Source organism: Trypanosoma cruzi, genomic scaffold (genome assembly GCF_000209065.1).
Source record: "Trypanosoma cruzi strain CL Brener 1047053516669 genomic scaffold, whole genome shotgun sequence".
Taxonomy (NCBI): Eukaryota; Euglenozoa; class Kinetoplastea; order Trypanosomatida; family Trypanosomatidae; genus Trypanosoma; species Trypanosoma cruzi.
In genome coordinates, this window is record NW_001849373.1 from 22,190 (window position 1) to 48,148 (window position 25,959).

Sequence of the window (25,959 nt, forward strand, 5' to 3'; positions counted from 1 at the left end):
AGGTGTTCCACGCCGAGGCCACACACTCCTCAAGAAGCGGCAATCCCCCACAGTCCCAGCAGAAGGAACAGCGGCAGCAGTCCGCCTCCACAAACAGCGCTGCCATCACCATTTGCCCCAAAGTGGCGAGCGGTACCGACACCCGTTGCTCCTGCCGCCACTGTTCTCAGATCCGTCAGCTTTGGAATAGAAATTTTGTTTGCGTTGAGGACGCGGATCTCATTGTCATCCAACGGGCGGTTGTACAGCAGGACATTCGTCGCGGTCACAGGCACGCCTTCTTTCCTCCCTGCGCTGCCTCCATCCCCTCCAATGTAGAAGTGTGAGATTCCTTTCGAATCCGCGTTTTTCAATTCACATGACGCATCTCCCACACGCTGACCATCGACGTACGCGGAGCCCTGTTCTCCGTTCCGTAGCACAATGGCCACTTGGTGTGTTGTCCCTGGCTCCGAATTACTGCGGAGCTCCTTGGTCGTTTTGCCACCGCACAGCACCTGCCACTTCCCCTCTTTGTTGTACGACAGTCCCAGGAGCACAGTATTCTTGTCATTCATCGTCGCACCCATCAATGGAGTGGGGGTATCTCCCTTCGGCTCATCGTGGATGGACACCGTCGCCACAAGAGTGAAGTTGTGGTTCGCAAAGTGGTACAGCTGATTCTCCCCCTGACTGCCAACGGGCCACTCAGCCCACGCTCCCCGGAACGTCACTCCATCCGCATACCCTGTTGCCACCCCATTCGTTCCTTTCTTTACTGTGGCGTTCACCCCGAGGTACTCGTCACTCCATGTGTTACCAGAGAAGTTGCCGGATAAAAAGCCAACCAGCCCATCCGTGGTTTTACCAGCGCTGCAGTCATTGCCAGTTGAGGGATTCCTCGCAGCAGTTGAAGGGCACAGCTTGGAGACACGGTCGTCCACTTCCTTCCAGGTCGCCAGCACCTCCCTCACCCGCTTCAGCTGCGCAGTCAGACGCACAGAGACCATGCCGAGTGATGGTTTCCCATCGCCCCTCTTCTCGTACAGTGCAACCAACTTCTCATTATTATTATCACCACTTCCAGCACTTTTGTACAGCAGGGAGCTGGCGGTAACGTCATCGTTGCCGGACACCGGCCCAATATCAGCAATGTGCGTATTGTCCGTCAGCCAAAGATGGAGTTCACCCTTTCCGTTTCCCCTTCTGTTTGAATACACCGGCAGAGTAATGAGCATCACGTCCCTGTTATCAATCGTCGCTGTGCTGAAACCGCTCCCAACGCCCTTCTCATTTCCCTTGTGTTTGTTGCCCCACACGCGCGAGAGTGTCCCGAGTGCCTCCGTCCACGACCCCCCCTTGTCACCGGACTCGTACACCCTGCGGCGGCCATCGTCACACGCAGTCATCATCATGAGTTTTCCCTCCCTCCACTCCACAACGGAGGGATCACTGCAGCCACCGTCAGTCATCCCCTTCGACAGCTTCCCATCCTCAGTGGCTATGTATATGATCAGCGAAACGGCGTTTCCATCCTTCTTCGTGCCCTCCACGGGAAACACAATCGTACCATCCTTCATCTTAACACCCGATCCACCGCCGCCAATCAGCCGTGTCAAGGATTCGTGTTTTGTTTCAAAATCAGTCAACGAGATAACGAAAGCGTCTGTCCAATAAATTTTTTTACCGCTACTCCCATCATTAGTGACTCTTCCCACAGCCCCCAAAAGTCCCCATTTAGCTGCTGCGGCTGTGTTACCAGCAGTTCCAGTAACTTCAAAACTGTAGTTTCCAGCAACCATGTAAATACGACTCCCATTCACAACTGTTGTTGGCCGGCTCACACGTACTTTTGTCCGGCTTTGGGAAGCAGAAGCCTCCTGAGCTCTGTTTGAGAGGCACAACTGTTATTTCCGGCAGGACATTCCTCCAGTACTTGTGTCTTCAGTTTATTTGCATCCAATTCTTTTGATTCTTTATCGGTCCACTCCAGGAGCTCCGAGGCAATCCCAGTAAAACCGCTCTTGCTGGCTTCCGTGCACTGCGCCTCGGCAACGGCAAACACATCACCATCCACCTCAACAAGACTGGGAACATGGAGCGAACTCACTGTTTCTTCTCCGTTCTTATCTCTCCAAACAAAATGTTTCTCCGGTGAAGTTCTCGGGGTTGAACCCCCATTATCAGTGGCTGTAGCTCCACCACTGCCGCAGCACATCATCACGACGAGGAGGAGCAGCACCGCGGAAGTAAACACACGCCGGGACATGTTGGGCCTCCGCGGCTCACTCTCTCCTCCTTCCCTCCTCCTTCCGCTGGATCCGGTCACGCGGCGACGGTTGTGTGTGCGGGGTGCCATGACTGCAGCAACACGTGAGAGCATATGTGTGTGTGGGCGGTGTTTGTGCTGTTGTTGGTCCTTTCAGAGCCTTCGAATTTCACAGTAGCGTTTAGTGCTTGTTTGCTTTCTTCGTAAGAGAGTGGCAGAAATGAAGAAAAACAGGCCAATAAAAGAAGTAAAGGAATAAGCACCGCCACCCATCCACAGTGAGTGGCACCATTTCCGCCGCAGTCACTCCCAACAACAACAACTCACACACACAGACACACGGAACGAGAAAGAAGAGCAGTGCACCGGGAACACACAGCGACTGCCACCACCAGCAGGTGTCACGGCGGGTGCGCAATTATTCGTCACACACCGAGCGACGCCCACACACGAAAACAACAACCAGCGGGAGGCAAAAGAGCACAACGGCCCTTCGAAGCACCGACACGCTGCCGCCCGTCGTTTAATTCTTGTCCCTCCATCGCACCCGCTCCGCCGCTGGCGCACATCACCCCGCACAGCCCGAGGTTCTCCTGTCGACGTATCCACAGCCGCAGTGATGCGTCGACAGCTGCAACTGCTAAGCAAGAATTCATCCGCACGTGTCCCAGCCACCCAAAATGTCACACCACTCACCGGCCGCACGCTGCCAACATCACGCCCACAACGCATCGGAAACATTCAAATCACGGCTCCCGTCCTCCCTCTTCGCGAGATGCCGCACCATGGCAGCACGCCAGCGCGGCCACCCACGCCAGAAGCTACCGCTCGCAGCACCATCTAATGTGCCGTGCGGGCTGCACACAACTCCCCGCATCGTGCGAGATCAGCCCCCACCCACGCACATCATCGCCAACGCGTTGCAGTCTGCAACAACAAATACGGCAAAAAGAGTCCCCACGCCACACACAGCAGGAACATCTGTGCCGCACACACAACACCAAAAAAAAAGAAGCAGCGCAGAAGCGAGCCGACACGCACACCTCCACACGCACGGCATAAAGCCTCTCCCATCATATTCGTGGTCCAGCCGAGACAGCAACAAAGGATACAGGGGTAAATGCAACCCTTGCCATCCCCGCTCCCAAAAACACAAGACAAGGAATACACCGCAGCTCGGACACGGCAAAAGCGAGCATCGCGGGCGGCGGCGATGAGGTCGGTACCCATTCACTCCCCTCTGTTTCGTGTGGGCAAACGGCTCCGCCCATGAGAGATTACAGATGCGCGCATACTCAAAGACTGACCATGATAAGCGGTCACTCTTTATCCACGGCTGGGTCGCCGCGTGTTGGTCGACGGTGAGGCACATCCACCACCACAATACGCCACGGACAGCGAGGCTCTAGCGGCGCAAAGGACAGCGATCCCAGCCACAGCGCAGTCGTGCCGACCAAGAAAGCGATATACCGCCGCTGTGCACACACCTCGGAGGGCCGCAGCTGCATGGCACCAGTGCTGCGCACAACTGTCAACAGCGGGACGGCATGCAGTTTCCTTCGTCCGTGCCTCACTCCAACAACAAAAGAAGCACAGAAGGCCGCCATGGTCCCTGTAGCAACAAATTCCTTTCGGGAATAGCCGAGTCGACATCCTTCGGTGGGTGCCGCGGCCGGGACCAATGCTCTCCGCAACGGGGACGGACGCCCCCTCGCAATCCTTGTCCAGTAACTGCCAGTGGGACCGTCCTGCTCCACACCCTCTCCTCGCCGTCCCACAAAGCCACCGGAAAGAGACTGCCGGCGGCGGCGGATATCGTGCACACCTGCGCGTGGCCACGGCAAGCAACGCTTCCCTCATCGTGCGGTCGAGTGGCCCACGCAATCGTCGCTCCGTCCGTGCATGGGACCCAACGGACGCCGCCCTTTTCGACCACTCTAAGACGCACCTGCATGACAAGGCACCCCAACGCCGCATGCATGGCAGCACTCAGACACGTCTCCTCCGGGTCCCTCGCATCTGTCGTGTTCGTGGGAGGCGTGTCCGGACACCACGAAGAGGGCCTATCCCCGGGCACCGCAGACAAACATTCTCCCCGCCAAATAACAGCGTCAGCATCCCTCACATCCAGTGCGGGATCAATGATGGGGCAGCTGTCCATCGGGTGCTTTGCTGGCATTTTATGCACACTCCCAAACACCAGCCACTGGAATACCGATCCGACGCGCAGCATTCGACGGGAACGCCCAATTCGCACAGCATGCGAAGATATTCACCCATGTTCAGTGCGGAGCAATTCCTCTGCTGCAGCGCACAACCCGAATTCCCGCACCAACGCGTCGGCTCCGCCATCCCCCTGCTCACCCTCATGCAGCCCAGGACAGCCAATGCAGCCAGCGTCACCTCCGTGCAGTCGCCGGCACCCCAATCGCTGCCATCCACTCATCCCTCGCGTGGCACCGCGACCGGTGCGACTCCAGCGTCCTCCCGTCCCCATCGCCATCCTGCTGCTCCACGCCATCAACGTTGTCGCAGTCGTGGTGCTCCCTCGCTGCCATCGCGGCAGTCGTCGAGTGCACCACCACCAACAGCGCCCCGCCACGCACACAGGCAGCATTCCTCACCATGCCGCGGCCTGCCATGTGCGGGCAGGCAAACCCGACAGCATGGGCCATCAGGTGCGCGGCGAGGCGGGTGGCGAGGCGTCCGTGAAATAAGGCGGCCGGGCAATGTTCATGGCGCCAGCGACGGGACGGCCATCCTCCAGCGTGGCGCACGGCAGTGCCCACACACCACCCGGCGCAGCAGCCACGTACAGCACTGTGTCAGAATTGGCAGCGCCAGCGGAACAATGCTCAGCAGGCACAGTGAACCGACTGCAAACACTGCCAGTGGCGAGTGACGGCACAATCAACGAACCCTCCAGTGGCTGCACGAGCAGACGATCCGCATGCAGTTTGACAGCAGCAGGGACAACCTCCTCGGCAACAGCGTTCCCGTGCGCAGACGACAGAGCACCATTCATACAGCCAAACGCGCCGTCCAATGCATTCGCTGCGCAACACCAGGAGAAGCCGCAGTGCCTCCTGCTGCCACACGGGTCCGTTGTTGGCGCCTTGATGCGGGCGGGCACCCATCGGTCCCTCCAAACGACGCTGCACACCTGCAACGCATCCTGCGCTCCGAGAGACACGTCTCCCACCACACCCGGGGACGCCCACACGCCGTCGGCACGCACCGCATCGTCAAGGAAACAGGGATACGTCAGGATGACAGCAGGACACCCGTCAGCAATTCACATCGCAGGCATCATCACAAGCAGCAGCAGCAGCAGCACTGCAGGCCGCGGGGCGACGTGGATCAACCGACGCATGGCGCATGTGGAAGAAAAAACGTAATGGCCTGACGAGGATGCAAGAGGCTGACAGCTCTACAAAAAGAATGAAACGGTATGAGAACACAAAGAGGAGATTTAAACGCCCGCAGTCAATGCAAGCCACTGATAAAAGGGTGGAATGAGTGCACTCAACCACAACACGAGCAGAGACTCAAAGAAAACAAAAAAAAAAAAGAAGAAGCCGAAGCGTGGGACGACCGAAGCACACACGCTCTCATTGCTCCCGTAAAGCAAAACACACACACAGGGAGAGAGAGAGGTCGTCCACTCAATGCAATAAAGAAGTAAAAAAACTGTTACGGTGCTCCGCCCATGCAGCCAGGCAGGACGGCAGCGGTGCGTGTGGCTCAAAAGAGAGCACCAACGGGCCTGCATGGGTGTGCATTCATAAATACGCGAACAAATTATGTGTGTGCTTATTAGGCTGAGGTGAGAGCGAGAGTCCATGCAAGGGGACACACACACAGAGAGAGAAGGACGAGTGTGTGTGCGGGCGGTGCACGGCTCTCTCTCCCTCACTCTCACGCGGCCACCACCGCAGCAGCAGCCGCACACGCAAGAAGAAAAAGCAGAAGAGGGGAGGTGGTGTGGGAGGCCGCGGGGCTGCCGTCACTGTCGTCAGGCGTCGCTGTGCCATTTTTCGGAGCTGCGGCCTCGTCTGGTGTTTTCTCCGTCGTATTACCATCTTCAGTTTCGCCTTGTTGTGCTGCTTCTGGCTGCTGCTCTGACACGCCATTCGCGGAGCTGCGCTGTTCGTTCTCTGGTTCATCTTCTGGATTTCCTTCCGATTCTTCTTTCGCCAATACCGCTGGCGCCTCTTCCCCTCCTCCTGTTACTTTGGGCTCTTCGGTCTTTTTGTCTGGAGGTGATGTGGGAGAGCTGTGGGTGTCTTCACCGTCCTCCGATGTTGCGTCAGACACATCGGGGTCGGTGTCTCCGTCTTCTGGCGTTTGATGGTCGCTGGCAAGGTCCCCACCAACAGTCAATTGAGCTCCATCAACTGTGTTTGGGCCTCCGTCTCCACCACTCTCGGATTTTACGGTGTGGCCAGGATTCTCTTCAGATGTGTCAGAAGGCTCTTTGGACGCAGAACGGTCGCCAGGTGTTTTGACGCCGGCTGGGATGGAGTCGGAGGGGACTGGCTACCTCCACTCGGTGCGTGTCCTGTGGAGTCCTCAACTCCGCTGGAACCACTTCCTGCCCTGTCACCGCCATTGCCAGTCGAACCAGTGGAAGAATCAGTCTTACCCGATGCTGAATTCGTTTCACCCAAAAATGAAGATCGAAATGAACTGTTATATAAACCCTTGTACTGATCAGAATTAGTGCAAGATTCCTCCCCGCTTTTACAATCATTGTAAAACCACGCGTAGCCACCGCCGGCACCGCACCACAGCACGCAGAGGGCACACACCAGCAGCACACGGCCAGTCATCATCATCGCCATCACTCCTGTCACTTGCGTGCAGCTTTCACCACAAACTAACTCCCCGTCAACGCAGAGCGGAAGCAAAAGGAGAGACACGGCCGCTACACCACGCACAGCCACCGCACAGTCACAAATGGCAGCAGCCCAGCAGCGGCAGCGCACACACACCATGAGGCAGTTGAAACCAGTGAAGGGGCAAAAACACACAACGCCCCGCAGCAAGCAAACAGAAAAACACACAAAACAATTAAAAACAAAACAAAGGTAAACGAACAGCAATGAAGTAAAACATAAAAACACAAAACAAAGGGCTGCACAGCATGGCTCCAGCGCGCACGCACCCATCCTCAAATGCGACTCCACGCAATCAGTTGTGTGCGTGCCATGCACATGAGTGTGTCTGGGGTGCGTTCAACGTGACGGATGCGGGGAGCGGCAAGGAGCACACAGCAGGGCAGCGAATGCAAATAAAGCAAAACACAATCATTATTTTATCCTGTTTAGCACATCGGACCACAGTGGACGCACACAAGTTCCCGCGGCTGAGTGCTGGCACGCACAGCCCACACAGAATTCTCAGCCCAGAGCGGCGTACGCAAGTGCAGCCAGAGCGAGCAGCAGCGGGGCATGCAGACGGGTGTCATGGAAGAAGGCGTCATTTCCGATGCTGCTCTCCAGCGCCTTCGTCGTGGGCGCGGAGGAAAGGGGAGCTGGCATGCCTGCCGCCGTAGAATTTCCCTCGCTGGTGGCCGTGTCGGTGGTGCTGGTATTGTCGTCGTGCGTCACCGCGGCAGCAGACGGCGGGGTGCCGTTGGGAGTCCCCTCCGCTGCGGAGTTTTCACCCGGACCGCTGGCAGCAGCCTGGCCGCCTGGGGATGGGGATGTTGGCTCAGCGTCACCCCCTGCTGTTGTGCTCCGCGTGGCATCTGATGCGGCTGCCGTTCCTGACTCTGGCGAACCGTCGCCCGTAACGCCTTGGTTTCCTGCCGCCGGCAACTGTGACTGCAGCTGCTGCGCTGATTGTGGTTCTGTTGCCACACCGGAGGTCGCTGGTTCACCGGGTTCCGCTGAATTCGGCGAATTTATCGGCCCTGTTGGTGTTGGTGGTGCTGGTGCTGGTGGTGACGGAGGTGCTCCTCCCTGCCGGTCTAATTTTTCTGCTTTACCTTTATCCTCTTCCGATCGACCCGAGCCTCTTCCCTCCGAACCGTGGGCCAGCCTCCCAGCAGAACCATCGCCACTCGGTTGAGCACTCGCCTTCTCTCCCGCACCAGCAATTGATTGATCAACCGCCTTCTCTCCCGACTCGGCATTTTCCCCTGTGACAGAACCTCCCGTTGCATTTTTTGGAGACGTTTCCCCAGTTGCTGTCACGCACACGGACGAGCAGCAGCACAGGGCAAGCACCAACAGGGCGCACAGCAGACGGCACGTCATCATCGTGAGTGTGGTCGTTCAGTGGTGTGGAGCTGATCTGCACAGTGAGGGACATGGAGAGCAACAGGAGAAACGAGAGGTGCGGCAGACACACACAGAGGGCAAACACACACATGAGGAGAGGGCAGCAGCCAGGCATGCACCGTACGCCGCACACCACGCACAGCACACACTCCAATCCACGGCAACAGGCACACACACACACAGCCCTGCCGCAGCACCAACACACACAGATGGAGGAGGGAGAAGCAAACAGGAGCGGCACACAAGGCTCCACCGCATGCACATGCGGCGAGAGCGGTCAGTCGTGCCTGCACCCCTCACGGAGGGTACGCACACACACATACAAGAGGGTGCAGCACACACAGCAACACAACAGCAAACTAAAAAAGAAAATCCCCGCACACCACGCGGATTGTTGGTCCACGGGAAGCGCAGCCAATATTCATCACAAAAACAGTTCAGTCGCCTTTGGCCTTCCTTCATATTCAGCGCACAACACTTCATGCAAGCGCGGCCACCACCGCAGCTGCAGCCGCACACGCAAAAATGAGCGCAGGGAATGGAATAAAGCAGGCAACCATTTATTTGTGTTTCTGTTCGGATGCTGGCCGATGCCTGCATATGTCTGTGAGCTTCTTCAGAGGGCAAACCCTTATGCCTGGGTCGTGTGTGGGGGTTTCTGCAGGGTACCCAATTGTTTTTCCTCTTGTGGGTTTTTCTTGTGTTGGTGCAGCCAATAATTCAATTTGTGTTGTTCCCGCTTTTCGGTAGTAAAGTGTTGCAATAGATGCTTTTATTTCCTCCTTCGTCGCTGTGACACATGATTCCTCGCCGTTTATTGTGGTGGAAATAAAAATATGTGAGTGGACTCCCACGCACCAGAACGCACCTTCGCTCCTATTTATTGCTGCACAGAAGGGCATGCGTGTTTGGTGGTGCCTCGACCATATATTTTGTGGGCGTACATTCCCCTGCAGGCTGAGGGCGGGGCGACGCTCTGCCGCGGTGCACCTCCCTCGCATGCCGCCCACCGTGATTCATCATGCATCACCCCTCACACATTCCGTGGTGCCAAACCGTCGATATTATTGCAGCCGCTGTGGTTCCGCGTATTTCACGCATTTGATTGTGCCACAATACATCCGCTCGTGTGGCCGCCGCATCCAAACAGCGGTGCCCAACACCGTGAGCGGCAGTCCACATCCCTGCATGTCCCAGCGCAGTGGTGTTCGACCGTCAGCCAGGCGCCAGACAACACGAGAGTCTTGTGCCGGCGGTACAACACACGGAGCTGCAGTGAATGACTCGGGCGGCGACGCATCTATTTGTCGCAAAGCAGCGAAAAGGAGTCGGGCAAAATAATGTCGGCTGCATTCACGACACCACATCCACAGCCAAAGCATGCGACATGATGTGCGTTTCGTTGGCGCTGTGAAATGCCTGCAGACGACGTCACTAGTGGAGGCACACCACCCATGATCAGCGGACAGACAATAATCGGCATGGGAGGCCACAAAAGGCAGCAACGACGCCAGCAGCAGCAGCAGCTCTCTCCCTCTCTCCCTGTTGCCTCCGAGAAGTAATTATTCTACCAGCCACAGCTGACCGTGCCATCGTGACACTCCATGCACGTCGTGGCTGCGCCAACACATCCTGCTCCCTGCAGCGCCTCAAAAGATGCCTCACTCCGTCCACTAAGTGCATCGATGTGGGCCGTGCCTCGGCTGTGCGTGAGGACCACAGCGATGTGAGGGTCACCGAGTCGCAGCATGTTTGTTGTGACGCTGTTGCATGGCACCTGCACACACACACACGCAGCGCCTGCATCCTCCCTTTTGTGTTCGCCCTCCGCCGGAGTGGCCACACACACGGGCAGCAGCAAATTCATTTCACCCTCGACGATCCAAAATCAACACCGACATCCCTCGCCACGCAAAGATCTCAGTTGCCAGCGCGGGCTTTTACCGCTCTGCCATCGACGCTGAAACACGGCACAGTGCACGCACTCATTTTCCTCGTGCTCAGTCAGCCGTTTGGTTCACACATTCTCCGACGGGATGGCGACCATAAAGGCACGCCACAAAAGCCACTGTGATCGCACAAGCTCTTGCGATGAGCGTCGGTGTGTGCATGGATCCGCTGCTCACACGTGCTGGCAGGCAGCCTGCAGCCGGTGCCCTCGTGCCAGTTCATCGGCTCCATCACGGAAAAGAGAAAACGGCCTATTCCCGATGCGCTTATTCCCACCAGCAGCACCAACACGCTGGTCGCCAGCCGTCATTCCTCACCACATCCAGGAATGCTGAAGAGTGACGTGGAGCTGTCAGCCAGCAATGCCACAATCCCCGCACACATGTCGGCTCCACCAGAGAAGACACACAAACAACACACAACGCCCTCCACATGTTTTCCAAACATCGCTCCGACACACCGCGACACGCCAAACAGAAGTATTCGTCACTCCATGCACCTCCCCACACAATCAAATAGCCCACGCACCACGCACGGCAGCAGCTCACACCCGTCAAACAAGTGCTCTTCGGAGCAGTGTTGTCCACGTGCTGCAGTGGGAAGTAAACAAAAGAGACAGGCTGCCAAACCCCAAAGGAGTGCCACGACTGGCCGCAAGCCAAATGAGCGCTGCCACTCAAAACAATTCAGTCCTCATGCCCTCAGCCTCCCACCTTCTCCCACAATAGCCCCAAGAGCTGCAAACCAAACGCGCAACGCCCCTTCCCCAGCAGCAGCCGCCAACGGAGCGCAAGCCCCGCTGCACACACCACGACGACTCCCATCATAGTGCCGACGGTCCGCAGCGCCAGCTCAGCGCCACACTCCACCGCCCCGCCGTCCCACGGAGACATCTTGCCTCCAACAAAATAAAACACCAGCGGATATTCGCCTGGGCCGCTCGCCGGACTCTCAACTTGTCTAAAGAAACCAAGCAAAACAGAAGGGGGGGCGAACGGAGGGGCAGCGGGTTCGCAATCCACTCAGTGCTTGCTCCAACCACATACATTACATTTATATACATATTCGGACTGCCGCTCTCGCGACACGCCGCACGTTGTTGGGGTTAGAAACGCCATGGCTTACGAAGTGGCAGACTTCGGGGTCCTGCAGCCACAAAACACCGCCGCGTGATGGGAAATCAAAAGGAAGTTGGCTGTGAAGGCAAAATTAATAATAAATAAATAATTTTGTCCTACCGCCATCGGCACCCTGATTGCGTCCATCGCGGTCATCCAATCCACCACAAGACAGAGAAAAAGTACCGCACAGAAATGTCTTCGTTTTATCAGGATTCATATTCATTTAGGCAGCCAGCCCTCTTCGCAAGCATCCTGGTCACAAGCACCTATTCTTCGGCTCGTCCACACACTTCATTTACCGCCCATCACACAACACACACAACAGGAGAAGAGAAGGATCATTACACAAAGCCAAGGCAAATAAATAAACAATAATGAGAAATCGCAGCCCACACAGGGCCCTCGCACACGCACACAATCGCCCTCACGGCATTCCTCAGAAGAAGTCAAGCAGACTGGTACTCGTAAACCATCAAAAAGAAAAAAGGTGCGTGATGCCTCGACATCGGCAGCCAGCACAGGAGAGGCAGAGTGTATAGAGCATGTCCCTGGCATAAAGTGTACAGACAAACAGAAGGTGTATAGAGCGAGGCATATCAATTGGCATGGATTGTTTTTCTCTTGCATCCACTGCTGAGTGCGGGCCACGCAGGAGGCAACAGCAGTCGCCTCGCCGTGCAACGGAATCCATGCCGCCGCTCAGCAGAGTGGTGTCACGGCGACGGCAGCGGCAAGCAGAAGAAGCAGCGGACAGGGACAAGCTGCTGCAGCGTCATTGCCGTGGATCGGAGGCGGGGCGTCCGTCGGGTCCCTCTCCCAATCCCCGCGCCCCACCGCCGCATCATCATCGCTCCGCGGAGGGTCCACGGCGCCCTGCGCGGCATCAGCGGCATCAGGGCCCTTGGGTCCCGTGGTTGTGGCACCGCCACCGGCCCCGTCGCTGGCGGCCTCATCTCCTGCTGGTTGTCCCACAACAGACGTCACACCATCGGCGGCAACATCGCAGTTGCACGGAAGACCGCTCTTCTTCAAAGCCTCCTGCAGCGCACCCGCGGTGTCGCTGGGCGAGATCACCCCGTCGCCTGTCGGAGCATCTGGGGCGACTGCCTCTCCTCGGGCGACGGATTCTTCTGGGGTGCAGCCGAGTCGACATCCTTCGGTGGGTGCCGCGGCCGGGACCAATGCTCTCCGCAACGGGGACGGACGCCCCCTCGCAATCCTTGTCCAGTAATTGCCAGTGGGACCGTCCTGCTCCACACCCTCGCCTCGCCGTCCCACAAAACCACCGGAAGGAGACTGCCGGCGGCGGCGGATATCGTGCACACCTGCGCGTGGCCACGGCAAGCAACGCTTCCCTCATCGTGCGGTCGAGTGGCCCACGCAATCGTCGCTCCGTCCGTGCATGGGACCCAACGGACGCCGCCCTTTTCGACCACTCTAAGACGCACCTGCATGACAAGGCACCCCAACGCCGCATGCATGGCAGCACTCAGACACGTCTCCTCCGGGTCCCTCGCATCTGTCGTGTTCGTGGGAGGCGTGTCCGGACACCACGAAGAGGGCCTATCCCCGGGCACCGCAGACAAACATTCTCCCCGCCAAATAACAGCGTCAGCATCCCTCACATCCAGTGCGGGATCAATGATGGGGCAGCTGTCCATCGGGTGCTCTGCTGACATTTTATGCACACTCCCAAACACCAGCCACTGGAATACAGATCCGACGCGCAGCATTCGACGGGAACGCCCAATTCGCACAGCATGCGAAGATATTCACTCATGTTCAGTGCGGAGCAATTCCTCTGCTGCTGCAGCGCACAGCACGAATTCCTGCACCAACGCGTCGGCCCCGCCATCCCCCTGCTCACCCTCATGCAGCCCAGGACAGCCAATGCAGCCAGCGTCAGCTCCGTGCAGTCGCCGGCACCCCAATCGCTGCCATCCACTCATCCCTCGCGTGGCACCGCGACCGGTGCGACTCCAGCGTCCTCCCGTCCCCATCGCCATCCTGCTGCTCCACGCCATCAACGTCGTCGCAGTCGTGGTGCTCCCTCGCTGCCATCGCGGCAGTCGTCGAGTGCACCACCACCAACAGCGCCCCGCCACGCACACAGGCAGCATTCCTCACCATGCCGCGGCCTGCCATGTGCGGGCAGGCAAACCCGACAGCATGGGCCATCAGGTGCGCGGCGAGGCGGGTGGCGAGGCGTCCGTGAAATAAGGCGGCCGGGCAATGTTCATGGCGCCAGCGACGGGACGGCCATCCTCCAGCGTGGCGCACGGCAGTGCCCACACACCACCCGGCGCAGCAGCCACGTACAGCACTGTGTCAGAATTGGCAGCGCCAGCGGAACAATGCTCAGCAGGCACAGTGAACCGACTGCAAACACTGCCCGTGGCGAGTGACGGCACAACCAACGAACCCTCCAGTGGCTGCACGAGCAGACGATCCGCATGCAGTTTGACAGCAGCAGGGACAACCTCCTCGGCAACAGCGTTCCCGTGCGCAGACGACACAACACCATTCATACAGCCAAACGCACCGTCCAATGCATTCGCTGTGCAACACCAGGAGAGGCCGCAGTGCCTCCTGCTGCCACACGGGTCCGTTGTTGGCGCCTTGATGCGGGCGGGCACCCATCGGTCCCTCCAAACGACGCTGCACACCTGCAACGCATCCTGCGCTCCGAGAGACACGTCTCCCACCACACCCGGGGACGCCCACACGCCGTCGGCACGCACCGCATCGTCAAGGAAACAGGGATACGTCAGGATGACAGCAGGACACCCGCCGGCAATTCACATCGCAGGCATCATCACAAGCAGCAGCAGCAGCAGCACTGCAGGCCGCGGGGCGACGTGGATCAACCGACGCATGGCGCATGTGGAAGAAAAAACGTAATGGCCTGACGAGGATGCAAGAGGCTGACACCTCTACAAAAAGAATGAAACGGTATGAGAACACAAAGAGGAGATTTAAACGCCCGCAGTCAATGCAAGCCACTGATAAAAGGGTGGAATGAGTGCACTCAACCACAACACGAGCAGAGACTCAAAGAAAACAAAAAAAAAAAAGAAGAAGCCGAAGCGTGGGACGACCGAAGCACACACGCTCTCATTGCTCCCGTAAAGCAAAACACACACACAGGGAGAGAGAGAGGTCGCCCACTCAAAGCAATAGAAAATAATTAAAAAAAACTGTTACGGTGCTCCGCCCATGCAGCCAAGCAAGACGGCAGCGGTGCGTGTGGCTCAAAAGAGAGTACCAACGGGCCTGCATGGGTGTGCATTCATATATACGTAAACAAATTATGTGTGTGCTTATTAGGGTGAGGTGAGGGCGAGAGTCCATGCAAGGGGACACACACAGAGAGAGAGAAGGACGAGTGTGTGTGCGGGCGGTGCACGGCTCTCTCTCCCTCACTCTCACGCGGCCACCACCGCAGCAGCAGCCGCACACACAATAAGAAAAAGCAGAAGAGGTGAGGTGGTGTGGGAGGCCGCGGGGCTGCCGTCACTCTCGTCAGGCGTCCTCGTGGCACTTGTTTGAGCGGCGGTGACTGTTGCTGTTGGTGGTGGTGATGATAGTGGTGTTGGTGTTTCTGTTCCTCCCTCTCCAGGCTTGTTTAATTCTGGTGTACCTTCGCCTGCGGTTCCTTCCGATTGACCCGAACCACTTTCCTCCGAACCGTGAGCCTGTCTCCCAGAGGAACCACCGGCATTCGGTTGGCCGCTCCCTTCCCCGCTCCGAGCGGTATTCTTCTGTAGGGCGGCTTCTTTGAGTTTAATTGCTTTTCTTTTTTCTTCGCAAAAAGTAGCGTTGAGGGAAGCATTACAGTATACACCGTATGCGCCGTAATAATATTCATTCAACGATTCGCCGTCGCTGCCAAAATCCCACGCGTAGCCACCGCCGGCACCGCACCACAGCACGCAGAGGGCACACACCAGCAGCACACGGCCAGTCATCATCATCGCCATCACCCCTGTCACTTGCGTGCAGCTTTAAGCACAGACTAACAACACGTCAACGCAGAGTGAAAGCAAAGAGAGACAAGTCACACAGCCACGCACCGTCCCATCCAGCAATGAGAGTCACACACCAACGCAACAACAATTAAGTGGGAGCGGTTCAACAACAATCAAAACAAAGCAAAAAAAGAAGTGCTCCTCGCCCGTGCACCGTCCCTCACACTCCCACAGTTACTATTACCATTATTCTCTCTCCGCAGTCCCTCACCAGCACGCCGCGCTCACCTCAACACACGCCCCTCCAGCACAGGCCTCAGGATCGTCGGGCCCTCCCAGCACAGGCAGTCCGTCATGCACTCCCGCTGCGCCGCGACGTCAGCGACCTCCTCCCAGTCAAACAGCTCCGTGTCCTCCACATCCTCACAACCGCCGGCATGACACCGCCACACAACACCCACAGCGCCACAACGTCGTGTCGCCTCTCCTCCCCAATCATGGGTGCAACACCGAACGCGTACCTGCGCACGTGCTCCATGCGCTGGAACCACCCGCGGATCAGGTTGGCCGTCATGAACTGCATCTTGTTGTCCTCCTTGTGCTTGGGGAAGACCCTCACATCCTCTCGATCCACGGCCTGGGTGCTGCGAGAGGCTGCCGAGAGGTGCCACTTTTGTAAAAGATCCACATGTGCGGAAACAACGGCCACTCACGCTCCGTCACACCTCCGCTCCCTCCAATCGCCCACGCACAAGGGCGGTGTCATGGGAAAGAGAAGCCCGCCGCACAACGCATGCACGAGGGCACAAACAAAAGCAACGCCATCCATGTCGCACCGCAAGATAGAGCCACGCGCTCAGCACACACATGGCCGCAACGAAAGAGACGGGCGGATCCAAGTCCACGCTGCAGTCCTTTACTTCCCTCCGCACCCACGGATTGGCAGAACGACTCACAGTGAGGCACAGCGCACCATCCGCTCTCCTCCGAGCGCACTCAGCAGGCCGGCGCCCAGTCACCCTCGTGCCATCGCAATGGGGAGCACAAACAATCGTCGTCGCGGACCATCGGCGCCACTAGCGGGAAGGAAGAAGTGGGGGCATGTCAACAGCACAGCCAGCAGAGAGACACTCAACGGGACACGGAGACACACAGTGACGGTGGATACGGTAACAATGGAAGCACGCTGCAGTGAGTTACCAAAGAAAAGGAAAAAGTGAGAGTCCGGCATGACCCTCAAAAGAAACAATTAGGGAAAATTAATTCGGCAGAACTTTTATTTCATGTGCCATGCAACGCAATAGAAACGACCTTGTGTTTCTGTATATACATATTGCCTGCGCAACAAAAAAAATTTAAAGAAAAAAGATCGTACCGTTCCACCAGCCCACACAACATCCCTCACATTTCATTGCAGCATCCGGCCTGTTCCTCCGCTCCTCCTTTCGTGCAGTCCGTGGGAAGCACAGCAATGAGGCCGGCACCGTGTGTGGGCAACAAAAAAAAAAGCAAACAAGAGGGGAAACAAATCACTCATCACGGTATTTATTAACCGAACACTGCGCAAAGAAAAAAACAACAGTACTGATTATAACAGATAGACTGCATTAAAGGTAACATTGAAAAGTAAAAACAGTGAAAGAATCAACAAACAGTAAAACGTTAAAAAATAAATAAAACCGGTGGCATAAAAAAGGGCAAGAAATGCGGCACGTATTCTCCGTGAGGAGTCGCAAATCCACACTCTGCGGCTCAGAAGACTGCCACCCCCGAACACAGTCCCAGAAGCAGCAACACACAAGACACACACACGCACGGTGTTGTTACCGCTCAAATCACGCAGTGTCCATTTCACGCCGTTGGGGGAGGCGAGGCGGTCGTCGGGGCTCAAGCCGCTCCACACCCTGCGAGGTGACTATTTGTAATGGGGATTCATGTCCAGTGGCATTGCGTTGTGCCCATTCATTTCTCTCCGGTAATATCCTCAGCAATGTGCTCTCTGACGCTGTCAACCACTCGAACCTTCTCGGGTGGTGTCGGAGCCGCTTCTCTCGTCGGAGCGGGGACCCTGTCCTTGAGTGCACGCATCGCAGTGGAGTTCAGTAGGCGGTTGTGCAGAAAAACGTTCTTCACCGTCACATGAGATTAGTGCCCACCGCACGCCCCAATGCAAAATCTCAGGAATTCAGGTGGCCTCTCGCCCGTTAACGGCACCTCTTCCTCCCCCAGCGACTCGCCATCAACGTCCACAGAGGCCTTGTTGCCTTGCAGCATGAGTGCCACTTGGTGTTCTTTCTTCGGTTCCCAAGTGCTGCTCCGTGTTGTTGTCTTGCCCTCGAACTTCGTCTCCCACTTCTTATTATGGCTGTACGACAGTCCCACGGTATGATTGGACGCAGTGTTCGCCAGCACCGCAGTCAGTAGAGGAGTGTTCCCACTCGGAGCCTATTCGATGGTCACCGACGCCACAAGTGTGAAGTGGTGGCTCAAAGATACATGACGCACTTCATCACCCCGAGTGTTCACAGGCCGTAGTACCCTGGACTCAAGTCCCGTCACTTGTAACCCATCGTTGTCCTTCACTGCATTTGTCACCGTTGCATTCAAGCAAAAGTACTCGTCGTCCCACCTGCCATCACTGGACGCACCGGAAAAAACTGCCACCAGCCCCGCCGTGGGTATAGAAAAGCTGGAAAAGAAAATGTCCTTTTGCGTCCAAGTACTGAGGACGGACCTGACCGCACTCAGTTCCTCCGTCAGGCGGGAAAGTGAGATGACACGGCATTCACCGTTGCCCCTCCATCATAAAAGATGCAAACTGCCATCCGAGTACAGCAGGTTGCCGGCGAGCATCCAATTCACAGCAGTGTCCACGGCAGCCCGTCCAACACAAAACGTGCGGTTGCTGTCCGTGACCCAAAGGTAGAGCGCAGTGGCCCTTTTCTTCCCCGTGGCGTGCCCTCTCTGTGTGCACAGCATGACCTCCCTTTCCTCAATGGTCGCGGTGATGAGGGCATCCACACGCAGGCTTCCTTCTGATAGAATCCTGATCGATTTTGACTTGGTCCACACGCCTGAGAGTGTCCCGATGGCCTCCGTCCACGTTGTCCCCATGTCACGCGACCCGTACACCCTCTGGCCATTCCCGCAGTCAACAATCATGAGAAGTGATCCCTCCCATTCGGTGACGCAGGGGTTAAGGCATTTCGCAGGGGAAATGTCTTCACAGAGCGTCCAGGCACTGCCGTTATCCGTCGAATGCACGATCATGGAGCAAACGTCTTCCGCTTCATTCACCGCCATCAGAGGAAACACAAGCGTGCCGTCCTCCATCACAACACCTGCGCCACCAGAAGCAATGAACTCCCTCCACTCACCCTCGTGAGAAGCAGAAGAGATCCGCTTCGAGAGTTGTTTGGGGTCGCCACATTCGATCCGTCCACTCTGCTTCCCACCCGTGGGATTCGCGACATCACCCACAAACAGTTTCGGCTCCAAGCCGCCCTCTCTCCAGCACCCACCTTCGTAGGACACATCAGAGCCTCCCGCAAGAGGAAACACTCCGTTGCCCTTCGTGATTGTTGTGGGGCGGAGCACAACACCCAAACTCTCCTCTCCCTCCGCTGCACCAACCACAGTGTGTGCCCTCCATGCATCCTTTTATTGACCTCACCAACAACAGTGGACCAATCCCACGCAGAGTCAATGTACCCCGCAACAACATCAGAAAAAAAGGGCCTACTTAATTGAGCACATTGATATTCGGCATCCATTTGATCCTCGGCGAAAGCGGCAATCACTCCACCAGCACTGACGAGAGAGGGTGAAACAAATGAATCCCTCGTCGTAACTGGAACAATCCCATCCTTCGGCTGCACCAGCGTCGTCTGCGCCACAAATAGATCGACTCCCTGCGGCATCTCAACATTTATCAAACCATTCATTGCATCATCAATGGGATTCCCCTTCGGCTCGGTGACAGGCGTGGGCCTTCTTTCGGATGGTGTCGGAGCCACATTGATATTTTAAACGTAATCAAACTCAAGCTTCGTCTCGGACGTGTTGGTCGCCGTGTTGGATGCGGGACTCGGATCGACGGTGTTGGGTCCGTCAGCCGCCGCAGACTGTCGCCAATCCTCGTTCTGACGTGACGGCTCAGCATTAACTTGCGGCGCAGTTGTCCCACCAGATTTTGTGTTATCCTTCCCTTCACGGGGTGGCTGCAACTGGCAGATGCCCGTCTGGTCAGCATCGCTGCTCCGTGCAGGCGGATGGATGGTTCCATCGGGGGAAAAATTGACGCCACCACAATTCATAAGGGCCGGCGTATTTATGTGCCGTCACATTCATCGTGGAGGCAACGGTGGCCCCTTCCTCTTTCCTTGCACAGCTGGCAGCACAGTTGCTACATGTGTGCACCCCATTGGCCACATGGCACACAGCACCCAGCTCACCATCTCTGCCATGCATGCGCACATCAAAGCCACTGAAAGTATAATTCTCATACTGAGCCTCGGCACTCGCAGCGAAACACTACTTCCACGCACACACACACACACGCACGCACACGCGACAGCTCAGGCTGCCGTCACTCGGAGCACACGACACATCCACCGGCACAACCACCGCATCCGCATCACCAGATACATGTCCAGGACTCCCAGCAGCCGTCACGCACACGGAGCCGCACCGTCACCATCGTCACCATCGCAGTCACCGTCACACGTAGTGGAGTCGCTGCATTCAGTGAGCTGATCGGTGAGCCAGAAGGAAAAGAATGCAACAAGAGGGAGAGGGACGGGGCACAGCGGGTACAGCGAGAGAGCGCAGACAACATGAGGAGAGGGCAGCAGGCCCAGCCGCACAGTTCACACACCACGAGACGGCATCCACGCAAGGAGGGCACACAACGCCAGCAGCCACCCACCATGCAGGAGGAGAAGACATCCACCACCATCTCCCCCAGCTCATCGCCACAGCCCCAGGGAAACGGCCAAAACCCGCGGCCACCACACCAGCCACAACCGCCGGTGGACCCTCATCCATCCATGACGCGGCAACAAAATTCCAGCCATCCCGTCCTCAATGGGACACGCAGCCCAACTCAACGCAGTCACACGCGGTGCTCCACACCCACAGGAAAAGAGACTCGGGCTGCGCACTCCCTCCTCCCTTCTCCTCATGCCCACGTAGGAAGACAACAGCCGCCACACGCAACTGCCAGCATGCACTGCAAAAGGAGCATTCAAATCCACTGCGATGTGCATCTTGTGTGTGTGTGTGTGTGCCTGCAGAAACACGAAACAAAGAAGTAGAAAAAAGGGAGCGGAGTATGTGGGGGGACGCAAAAAATGTACAGCGGAGGTGCGTGGCGGAAAAAACAAGAAGAAGACCGCTCAAACTCACGATTCCACCGCAGCCCAAGCAGCGGCAATCCACACAAGATTTATTTAAAACAAAAAGAAAACCATCCCCTTCGTCTCATATAAACCCCATCACACAAAATAGTTATAAAAAAGAAATCGTCCATTACTGTTCCACACAAATTTGAAAAAGCAGCCGGCTGCCGTGTGGCCACACCAAACTGTCTGTATATATTTTGCCCAAATTAAAATTAAAAAATATTTAAATGTCTTTCAACCGTCCGACCCTCCATGTGTCCGCACATCGTTTATATTTCATGCGGCCATCTGCGTGTTGCTGCTCCCCTCAGCCCTCTCATCGGCGCGTGAGTGCGGCCCGCAGAGCACAGTCACTCGTGTGTGTGGGGACTGAGAGAAGCACGCAGACATGACGGGAGTCGCGTCACTCCATCGGGAGAGTGAGCGCAGCAAAAGAAAAAGAAATCATCGGAGGGGGAAAAGAAATGCTCACAAGACCGACCTCAAAAGAAATGCCGGCACGTAAAATGCACACGCAAAGCAGAAAAAAATCCCTTTTTTAAAGAGCGGCAGGGTGTGGCTGTGTGTGTGGCGCTGCGGGTGTCTGCCCGCCCTGGCCGCAAGAAAACAAAACAAGAGGGAAGAAATGTGTGCTCCGCCCCACAGGCCCTCGTCGCACGCCCACACGTCACGGCTCCCTCAGCGCGCCGTTCGTCGCGGCCCCTCCTCATGCGTGCAGCAGGCGAGGCGCACAGGGCCGTCGTCATGAGCGTGTCGGTGGGTGTGCGAGTGGAGCAGTTGGGCGGCAAACACACGGCACCCCTCACAGGAAGAGTGCAGCAAGAAACAATTAAAGAGGAAAGAGTAGAAAAAAAAAACCGTCCACAGTGATTGCCCCCAAAAGCAAAAAAAAAGGGATGGCGGGATGGGAGATAATAAAAAAACGCATAAAAAACTTTTAAAAAAAAGTAAAATCAACCAAAAAGAAGCAAACAGGAAAATAAATTTAAAATACGCAAAAAAAAAAGATTTATGAGTGAAATTTGTTCCCATGGGGAAGTAATTCGGTGCTGAGGTGTTCCACGCCGAGGCCACACACTCCTCAAGAAGCGGCAATCCCCCACAATCCAAGCAGAAGGAACAGCGGCAGCAGTCCGCCTCCACAAACAGCGCTGCCATCACCATTTGCCCCAAAGTGGCGAGCGGTACCGACACCCGTTGCTCCTGCCGCCACTGTTTTCAGATCCGTCAGCTTTGGAATAGAAATTTTGTTTGCGTTGAGGACGCGGATCTCATTGTCATCCAACGGGCGGTTGTACAGCAGGACATTCGTCGCGGTCACAGGCACGTCTTCTTTCCTCCCTGCGCTGCCTCCATCCCCTCCAATGTAGAAGTGTGAGATTCCTTTCGAATCCGCGTTTTTCAATTCACATGACGCATCTCCCACACGCTGACCATCGACGTACGCGGAGCCCTGTTCTCCGTTCCGTAGCACAATGGCCACTTGGTGTGTTGTCCCTGGCTCCGAATTACTGCGGAGCTCCTTGGTCGTTTTGCCACCGCACAGCACCTGCCACTTCTTTTCTTTGTTGTACGACAGTCCCAGGAGCACAGTATTCTTGTCATTCATCGTCGCACCCATCAATGGAATGGGGGTATCTCCCTTCGGCTCATCGTGGACGGACAACGTCGCCACAAGAGTGAAGTTGTGGTTCGCAAAGTAGTACAGCTGATTCTCCCCCTGACTGCCAACGGGCCACTCAGCCCACGCTCCCCGGAACGTCACTCCATCCGCATACCCTGTTGCCCCACCATTCGTTCCTTTCTTTACTGTGGCGTTCACCCCGAGGTACTCGTCACTCCATGTGTTACCAGAGAAGTTTTTGGACAAAAAGCCAACCAGCCCATCCGTGGTCTTACCAGCGCTGCAGTCATTGCCAGTTGAGGGATTCCTCGCAGCAGTTGAAGGGCACAGCTTGGAGACACGGTCGTCCACTTCCTTCCAGGTCGCCAGCACCTCCTTCACCCGCTTCAGCTGCGCAGTCAGACGCACAGAGACCATGCCGAGTGATGGTTTCCCATCGCCCCTCTTCTCGTACAGTGCAACCAACTTCTCATTATTATTATCACCACTTCCAGCACTTTTGTACAGCAGGGAGCTGGCGGTAACGTCATCGTTGCCGGACACCGGCCCAATATCAGCAATGTGCGTATTGTCCGTCAGCCAAAGATGGAGTTCACCCTTTCCGTTTCCCCTTCTGTTTGAATACACCGGCAGAGTAATGAGCATCACGTCCCTGTTATCAATCGTCGCTGTGCTGAAACCGCTCCCAACGCCCTTCTCATTTCCCTTGTGTTTGTTGCCCCACACGCGCGAGAGTGTCCCGAGTGCCTCCGTCCACGACCCCCCCTTGTCACCGGACTCGTACACCCTGCGGCGGCCATCGTCACACGCAGTCATCATCATGAGTTTTCCCTCCCTCCACTCCACAACGGAGGGATCACTGCAGCCACCGTCAGTCATCCCCTTCGACAGATTCCCATCCTCAGTGGCTATGTATATGATCAGCGAAACGGCGTTTCCATCCTTCTTCGTGCCTTCCACGGGAAACACAATCGTACCGTCCTTCATCTTAACACCCGATCCACCGCCGCCAATCAGCCGTGTCAAGGATTCGTGTTTTGTTTCAAAATCAGTCAACGAGATAACGAAAGCGTCTGTCCAATAAATTTTTTTACCGCTACTCCCATCATTAGTGACTCTTCCCACAGCCCCCAAAAGTCCCCATTTAGCTGCTGCGGCTGTGTTACCAGCAGTTCCAGTAACTTCAAAACTGTAGTTTCCAGCAACCATGTAAATACGACTCCCATTCACAACTGTTGTTGGCCGGCTCACACGTACTTTTGTCCGGCTTTGGGAAGCAGAAGCCTCCTGAGCTCCTGTTTGAGAGGCACAACTGTTATTTCCGGCAGGACATTCCTCCAGTACTTGTGTCTTCAGTTTATTTGTATCCAATTCTTTTGATTCTTTATCGGTCCACTCCAGGAGCTCCGAGGCAATCCCAGTAAAACCGCTCTTGCTGGCTTCCGTGCACTGCGCCTCGGCAACGGCAAACACATCACCATCCACCTCAACAAGACTGGGAACATGGAGCGAACTCACTGTTTCTTCTCCGTTCTTATCTCTCCAAACAAAATGTTTCTCCGGTGAAGTTCTCGGGGTTGAACCCCCATTATCAGTGGCTGTAGCTTCACCACTGCCGCAGCACATCATCACGAGGAGGAGCAGCACCGCGGAGTTAAACACACGCCGGGACATGTTGGCCCTCTGCGGCTCACTCTCTCCTCCTTCCCTCCTCCTTCCGATGGATCCGGTCACGCGGCGACGGTTGTGTGTGCGGGGTGCCATTACTGCAGCAACACGTGAGAGCATATAAATATGTGTGTGTGGGCGGTGTGTGTGCTGTTGTTGGTCCTTTCAGAGCCTTCGAATTTCACAGTAGCGTTTAGCGCTTGTTTGCTTTCTTCGTAAGAGAGTGGCAGAAATGAAGAAAAACAGGCTAATAAAAGAAGTAAAAGAATAAGCACCGCCAGCATCCATAGTGAGTGGAACCGTTTCCGCCGCAGTCACTCCCAACAACAACAACTCACACACACAGACACACGGAACGAGAAAGAAGAACAGTGCACCGGGAACACACAGCGACTGCCACCACCAGCAGGTGTCACGGCGGGTGCGCAATTATTCGTCACACACCGAGCGACGCCCACACACGAAAAAAACAACCAGCGGGAGGCAAAAGAGCACAACAGCCCTTCGAAGCACCGACACGCTGCCGCCCGTCGTTTAATTCTTGTCCCTCCATCGCACCCGCTCCGCCGCTGGCGCACATCACCCCGCACAGCCCGAGGTTCTCCTGTCGACGTATCCACAGCCGCAGTGATGCGTCGACAGCCGCAACTGCTAAGCAAGAATTCATCCGCACATGTCCCAGCCACCCAAAATGTCACACCACTCACCGGCCGCACGCTGCCAACATCACGCCCACAACACATCGGAAACATTCAAATCACGGCTCCCGTCCTCCCTCCTCGCGAGATGCCGCACCATGGCAGCACGTCAGCGCGGCCACCCACGCCAGAAGCTACCGCTCGCAACACCATCTAATGTGCCGTGCGGGCTGCACACAACTCCCCGCATCGTGCGAGATCAGCCCCCACCCACGCACATCATCGCCAACGCGTTGCAGTCCGCAACAACAAATACGGCAAAAAGAGTCTCCACGCCACCCACAGCAGGAACATCGGTGCCGCACACACAACACCAAAAAAAAAGAAGCAGCGCAGAAGCGAGCCGACACGCACACCTCCACACGCACGGCATAAAGCCTCTCCCATCATATGCGTGGTCCAGCCGAGACAGCAACAAAGGATACAGGGGTAAATGCAACCCTTGCCATCCCCGCTCCCAAAAACACAAAGCGGGGAATACACCGCAGCTCGGACACGGCACAAGCGAGCATCGCGGGCGGCGGCGATGAGGTCGGTACCCATTCACTCCCCTCTGTTTCGTGTGGGCAAACGGCTCCGCCCATGAGAGATTACAGATGCGCGCATACTCAAAGACTGACCATGATAAGCGGTCACTCTTTATCCACGGCTGGGTCGCCGCGTGTTGGTCGACGGTGAGGCACATCCACCACCACAATACGCCACGGACAGCGAGGCTCTAGCGGCGCAAAGGACAGCGATCCCAGCCACAGCGCAGTCGTGCCGACCAAGAAAGCGATATACCGCCGCTGTGCACACACCTCGGAGGGCCGCAGCTGCATGGCACCAGTGATGCGCACAACTGTCAACAGCGGGACGGCATGCAGTTTCCTTCGTCCGTGCCTCACTCCAACAACAAAAGCAGCACAGAAGGCCGCCATGGTCCCTGTAGCAACAAATTCCTTTCGGGAATAGCCGTGACGACATCCTTCGGTGGGTGCCGCGGCCGGGACC

General features: G+C 56.5%; 3 protein-coding genes and 6 pseudogenes across 3 annotated transcripts, besides 8 other annotated features; all 9 read right to left on the reverse strand.

Annotated features, from left to right (window-relative positions):
* Positions 1-2,362, reverse strand: Tc00.1047053506615.10 (annotated as a pseudogene; the record flags this gene model as incomplete).
* Positions 1-25,959: a sequence feature (areas not merged during assembly with more than two copies in the genome that could not be assigned to a particular haplotype).
* Positions 4,429-5,385, reverse strand: Tc00.1047053506615.21 (annotated as a pseudogene).
* On the reverse strand, positions 6,166-7,092 carry Tc00.1047053506615.29 (annotated as a pseudogene).
* Positions 7,299-7,382: a sequence feature (A-rich).
* On the reverse strand, positions 7,651-8,514 carry Tc00.1047053506615.50 (mucin TcMUCII, putative; the record flags this gene model as incomplete). The annotated part of the gene is made up of 1 exon (XM_806607.1): positions 7,651-8,514. The coding sequence occupies one exon, from the start codon at positions 8,512-8,514 to the stop codon at positions 7,651-7,653; it is 864 nt and encodes a 287-aa protein (XP_811700.1).
* Positions 8,167-8,207: a microsatellite.
* Positions 11,606-11,874: a mobile genetic element.
* Positions 11,691-11,716: a sequence feature (AT_rich).
* On the reverse strand, positions 13,287-14,396 carry Tc00.1047053506615.75 (annotated as a pseudogene).
* Positions 15,032-15,586, reverse strand: Tc00.1047053506615.100 (mucin-associated surface protein (MASP), putative; the record flags this gene model as incomplete). The annotated part of the gene is made up of 1 exon (XM_806608.1): positions 15,032-15,586. The coding sequence occupies one exon, from the start codon at positions 15,584-15,586 to the stop codon at positions 15,032-15,034; it is 555 nt and encodes a 184-aa protein (XP_811701.1).
* Positions 15,156-15,204: a microsatellite.
* Tc00.1047053506615.111 lies at positions 15,859-16,188 on the reverse strand (annotated as a pseudogene).
* Positions 17,462-19,507, reverse strand: Tc00.1047053506615.120 (annotated as a pseudogene).
* Positions 20,115-20,143: a microsatellite.
* Positions 21,180-21,205: a sequence feature (AT_rich).
* On the reverse strand, positions 22,058-24,388 carry Tc00.1047053506615.150 (trans-sialidase, putative; the record flags this gene model as incomplete). The annotated part of the gene is made up of 1 exon (XM_806609.1): positions 22,058-24,388. The coding sequence occupies one exon, from the start codon at positions 24,386-24,388 to the stop codon at positions 22,058-22,060; it is 2,331 nt and encodes a 776-aa protein (XP_811702.1).